This window comes from Crassostrea angulata, chromosome 5, assembly GCF_025612915.1.
Source record: "Crassostrea angulata isolate pt1a10 chromosome 5, ASM2561291v2, whole genome shotgun sequence".
Classification (NCBI taxonomy): domain Eukaryota; kingdom Metazoa; phylum Mollusca; class Bivalvia; order Ostreida; family Ostreidae; genus Magallana; species Magallana angulata.
Genome location: NC_069115.1, coordinates 8750862 through 8756861, shown reverse-complemented (window position 1 = coordinate 8756861; position 6000 = coordinate 8750862). Strand labels below are relative to the sequence as shown.

Sequence of the window (6000 nt, the reverse complement as noted above, 5' to 3'; positions counted from 1 at the left end):
AATCTTTCCGGCCATAACATTTTTCCCCAAATCATGAACATCCTAATCCGTGGGGGAGGGGGGGGGGTATACCTATAGTTCCAATAAAAAAAAAAAATCTTACCTACCAAATTTCTTTTTTTCAAAAATAACAAAATTCCTAATCCGGGGGGGGGGGGGGGGGGGGGGGGGGGGTGGGGGGCTAGTTTGCCTTTGACTCCAAATTCACAATCTTTCAAACGTACATTACGGAACAATAATGTTTCCTGCGAAAAAAAAGGGGAGGGGGGCTGAACCCTCTTTCTGCTATGTGCCTAATGGTTAGGTCTAACTTAGCAAAAAAACTGGGGGGGGGGAGCTAAGCTTCCCCCTCCCCCCCCCCCCCCCCGGGTTCCGATGCCTAATGACAATTATATTTTCTTATTATTAAAGTTGTACACCCGCTCGTAACACAATTTAGATTGAATTTTTATGCATTGAATTATTCTTTTATGTGCATATAGTTATGTTTATAAATAATGCTTTGACAACTTTATTTGTGTTAGTACTCTCCTGGCTTGAATAAAGTGCGTAAATTTGATAAATTCATCGCGACCCGAGTAACACGGCGAGGCAAGAGGTGAGACCTCTACAACGAAGAACTTTGAACTGTCTAGAGGTCCGTGGCTTATATTTAGGTCCGTAGCGGTGCTGAAAGAGAAAAAATGGCGAGCAGTGCCTATTTACGAGCGGTGTTCAGCTTCAATGAATTAAAAGAAACCTGGTATAGTGAATTATTCTCTTTTATTTCAAAACATATCCATATCAAAAATTAAAAACGTGAATGAGTATTGACAATAATGAGACATGATTTGTACAACATGACCATGTAAAATTACACATGAACAATTAACTTGATCAATTCATGATTTTTAAAAATGTTCTACAACTGTACACACTGTCAGTAAATATAATGAGTATCATCCCATATAGAACATATATAATTTGTAATAAAAGAACAGGACAAATTTCTTTAAGGCAAACAAGTTTGTGGTACATGTACATGACACAATACACTTAATTAAAAAGGAAATGTATCCATCAAATCATGTGCATAGGACACATTACTTTCTTTAGATTGAAAAAAAAATGATATGCAATGCGATTTATGAAGTCAAAAGTCACTTTAAAATATATAATTTACTGATTCATGCCAATCGGTTATTTCAAAATTCATTAACTGTATGCATATGATGAATAATAAATCACGCGTAAAACAACTGAGACCGTAATCACAAAATTCCTACTATGAGGGAAACGATCACAAGTGTTCGTGCGCGACTTGACTGCGCAGTCGCTTCCACTACATCCCCATTGGCTGCTGCAGAATTAGCCTGTTAAAAATTAAAACAAAGCACAATGAAGACAATTTAAAACAATTACACAAAAAACTGCAAAATATTTCGCAATATCGTTTCAAAATCCATGCGATTTTGTAAAGTCATTTACACATAGATTAGTCGGTGCATGTAACTCGCCAAAGTTTTCTCAACACTTTTAAAATGAGTTTATCATTAACCCTAAAACTGAACCTAAACACACAAAGGGAACTGTTAAATGGGATAAATCGAAATTCGCTCAAAACTGTTTGGTTCTAATGTCGGTTTAGACCAGTTGCTTTTAGAATAAGAATACAAATTTATAAATGACCAGTAGCTGATCATAGTGTAGACTCGATGCTCGTAGAATTCCAAATTTCGTTACTCAATGAGTGAATATTTCCTTGTTTGAGTAATAGAAAAAAATCAACCAAATCTTACAACTTGCACTTACGCAAATGACAAAAAAACCCAACCAAATGTGCGCTCCCTATATGTAACTAGAATGGGGCAATTTCTTACAAACTAAAACAGAAATCAAATGTCGAATATTTGCTGCTGGTATGTACTATAACAATGAATTTGAACACTGTGCAATATTTACCCTGCTAGCGGCCATTATGGCAAATATCCCCGTCGGCCAAAAACAGCACAGACAAGTGAGGACAGCAGGAACCATCCAGTCCTTTGTAGGTGGGACAGGGTTCACAACAACAGGCACAGCCCCAGGCTGAGTAACCTTAAAACAGATGCTCTAGATATCAGTATAATGAAGTAAAAAATATATAGTATTTATTGAAAGAAAGAAACGTGTATATGTCATATGACGTGAGAACTTCGGACGTTTCTTCATATTCCTTTCTCTTTTTCTGAATTATTGTGTTCATATCGATATTCCATATGATGTCTTTTTTGTATATTTTTATGCCCCTCTTCGAAGAAGGGAGGGCATATTGCTTTGCTGCTGTCTGACTGTCGGTCGGTCGGTCCACCAACAGTTTCCGTTCATTTTCTTCGCAGAGGATGAACATATTGAAATGAAATTTGGTACATATAGGTTTATCATGATGATATCAAGGGAGGGGGGCATAAATGTTTCACAAACATCTCTTGTTTAAAAAAAAATTTGATCATACCACTGATGTCATCACTTGGCCATCTGCGTTGTATTGCGGTTGATATTGGTTGCCAGGGTATGGAGCGCCACCTGGCGAGGGATACTGGCTACTTCCAGGATACTGATTATACTGGTTCCCGTATGTAAAGTTTGACTGGTCATTCGGGTATGTAACTTGGTTGTATGCAGGTGGTACTAAGACAATTAAACAAAAAGTCAAAACTTCATATAAATCATATAATTAATTTACAAAATAAAACAACTAAAATGAGGTGTATTTTTATAATGTAATGCACACATAAATCTAAACTGAAGCGATGATATTAACAAGTGAAAAGCTGTCGATGTGACAGCAAACCGGGTTTTCTTTTATGTGAACTGTATCCTAATCCATGTCAACCCGTATCCAGTGAAATGGAGAACCCTATATGCACATTTTGCCAAAAAATGACTAAGTTCAAAAGAAAGTATTTTTTTCATAAATTATCAGAAATCACAATCCTAGCAATATGTACACCTCTAATATAAGTACACCTGATCTGCAAAAGAACAACTTCCTATCTTGAAAACTGTAGGAGAAGTTATCCGTACAATGAGGGTACCCTATATGCAATATTTTGCCAAAAAATGACTAAGTTCAAAAGCTGGTATTTTTTCGTTTAATTATCGGAAATCAAAATCCTTGCAATATGCACACCCTCTGATATATGTACAATTGATCTGCAAAAGAATAACGTCCTATCTTGAAAACTATAGGAGGAGTTATCCGTACAATGAGGGTATCCTATATGCAATATTTTGCCAAAAATGACTAAGTCAAAAGCTGGTATTTTTTCGTTAAATATTTGGAAATCAAATCCTAGCAATATGCACACCTCTGATATACGTACAATTGATCTGCAAAAGAACAACTTCCTATCTTGAAAACTGTAGGAGAAGTTATCCGTACAATGAGGGTACCCTATATGCAATATTTTGCCAAAAAAGACTAAGTTCAAAAGCTGGTATTTTTTCGATAAATTATCAGAAATCAAAATCCTAGCAATATGCACACCTCTGATATATATACAATTGATCTGCAAAAGAACAACTTCCTATCTTGAAAACTATAGGAGGAGTTATCCGTACAATGAGGGTACCCTTTTGGCAGCCGCCCGCCCGCCTGCCATTTTCACCATTTTAATAACCGGATTTTTCCGTTGGAAAACCCGGTTTAAAAAGTAGATATGTTGGTAAATGCATAAAATGTTATTCTATCTATTACTATTTTTGTTCCGTACCTACAGATGTCATGTCAACACATCATACTTCTTAAGATATAAATTATTACTGGAAATTTTCGATTTAATTTAATTTGTTGTGTCTTTATTTTTGTTGATTTTTTTAATATCCTTTAATATAAGCAAACAATCGGAAAACGGCCATACATGTTATACAATTGATATTGAGAGAGAGAGAGAGAGAGAGAGAGAGAGAGAGAGGAGAGAGAGAGAGAGAGAGAGAGAGAGAGAGGGAGAGAGAGAGAGATGGATGAGTCAAGGTTTAATTAAAAGTCAAATAATGTTATCATTTGAAACGAGTCATTTTTGAAAAACTACAACTACACTGCATATATTTTTTTTAATTAATGAATAATATTATCATGTACTATACATTTAAAAATTAATTCAAATAACTCACGTCCTGACTTTTTCTCAGAAGACATCCTGATGTGTTCGATTGTTATGTTAAATATCCGATTTGTGACCCCTATATCGGCTCTCAGTTTTGAGATAAAATATTTACGGACCACAGATGAACAATAACTGGTGTGTTTAATTTCATCGTCTTTATTTATAAACACCACTATTTTGGCGTGTGCAAGTAGGAGGGGCGGTGATTTTCCATTGTGTGTTACGAGGATTGATCGATGGAATTTTAAAAACAAAATAAAATATGTAAATGTAACAGAAGTTACGTAATTGTTTACCCCTCCCAAAATTTAAAATAGCATCTTTTATGTTTAGTTTATTTTTATTTTAAAAATTATAAAGAGAACATTAACATAAACTAATAACAAACTTACATATTAATGATTTATTTTCTCAAATTGACTGTTTTTAAAAACATAATTACTATAACGTAGAATCATGTAAACTTTGTTTTACTTTTTAAAATAGATTTTATAAAAAGAATTGTGATAAGATTTTATTAAGATCTCATTCAATTACCGTGAAATATTGTTGGTTATTATTACTCTAATATTATTTAACCATGTAGATAGTTTTAAAAATATGATTTATAATTTTATTTATGTCATTAATGCAGGTCATCTTGATTTATAAGATAAACTAAACAAATATTACCTAACCCACTACAAGACAGTGTACCATCATATAATAAACTAGAGCTAGAATGCAGCATTTGTTGATGTGAATGCGGAATGTCAGGGAGAGAAAAAAGCGACCCCTTTATTAACCTTGTTATGCTCCTATGACGTATGAAAACAATCTCGGCGGGTTTTCCCCAGATGTAAACATTACATTCGCGATTGCAAAATACAGTTTTATATCAGTGCAGTCGAAAACAAATCTCGGCGGGTTTTCCCCAGATGTAAACATTACATTCGCGATTGCAAAATACAGTCTTATCAGTGCAGAAGAGGTTTAAAAGAAAATAACTTGGAAAAACTTTCGTCTTCTACACAGTAAACTGGTTTTAGAAACGCAATTCGAATGGCGAGTATGAAATTTTTGTTCATATAGACTTCACTTAAAATTATATAGCTGTTTCTTGAATTGGTCCATAAAGTATAATAAACAAAGATATCTAATAATGTGTTTAATATTATCCCTTCACAATGACAATATATGTATTTATTGACATTATGCATCGTAATTATGATGTGTACTAGGAAATATACCTCTTAATACATGCGCGGATCTAGAGGGGGGGTCGGGGGGGGGGGGGGGTCCCGACCCCCCCTGGAAAATGAAAATTTATTAAATTTATATAGTAAAAATTATCGCGAAAATATGCCTCGGACCTCCCCACCCCCCCCCCCCCCCCCTGGCAAACACAATTATCCTTCGGACCCCCCCCCCCCCCCCCCGGAAAAAATTGTCTGGATCCACGCATGAAAATATATTATTATTTTACAGCTACATGAACTAAACTGACCTTACTGACTTGTGTACCACTTTAATACAAATCGTTGTATGTGGATATTTTTGCAATGCTATGATATAAACCATTAAAAATCAAAATACTGTAGGTGATCTGTAGTGTCCATCCTGGTACATGATGTTTGTAAATTGACTAGACAGGGTGTTCATGTATATCCTATGAAATATTTACATTTCGGGGTTTGCTGATATTTTCTTTTAAGTTGAATAATTAAACCTACACCAGCTCACGTTCCTTATGGTAAAAACGGTTCTCTGTTGAATTATGATGTGACTTTTAAACAAAAGTAAAATGAATGCCTAACATTTTTTTTTACATTCTACATGTATTTACTGTGAATAGTATCTACACAGGTACCAGGATAGCGCTGATCCTTTTTGT

At 34.8% G+C, this 6000-nt stretch overlaps 1 protein-coding gene across 1 annotated transcript; it reads right to left on the bottom strand.

Annotated features, from left to right (window-relative positions):
• Positions 1-743: 743 nt before the first annotated feature.
• On the bottom strand, positions 744-4368 carry LOC128185583 (proline-rich transmembrane protein 1-like). Its single transcript, XM_052855169.1, has 4 exons — positions 4135-4368; positions 2474-2649; positions 1942-2076; positions 744-1352 (listed from the first exon to the last, which is right to left on the bottom strand). Exons 1-4 carry the CDS (start codon positions 4157-4159, stop codon positions 1251-1253), a joined length of 438 nt encoding a protein of 145 aa, XP_052711129.1. The 5' UTR covers positions 4160-4368; the 3' UTR covers positions 744-1250.
• Positions 4369-6000: the final 1632 nt, after the last annotated feature.

What these genes read in the sequence shown, in the direction of transcription:
- LOC128185583 (XM_052855169.1), bottom strand. Translation starts at nt 4,159, where the DNA reads ATGTCTTCTGAGAAAAAGTCAGGAC. An exon ending in GCCAAGTGATGACATCAGTG is followed by an intron (nt 2,077 to 2,473) that starts GTATGATCAAAT and finishes ATCTGTTTTAAG; the next exon opens with GTTACTCAGCCTGGGGCTGT. An exon ending in CCATAATGGCCGCTAGCAGG is followed by an intron (nt 1,353 to 1,941) that starts GTAAATATTGCA and finishes AATTTTTAACAG; the next exon opens with GCTAATTCTGCAGCAGCCAA.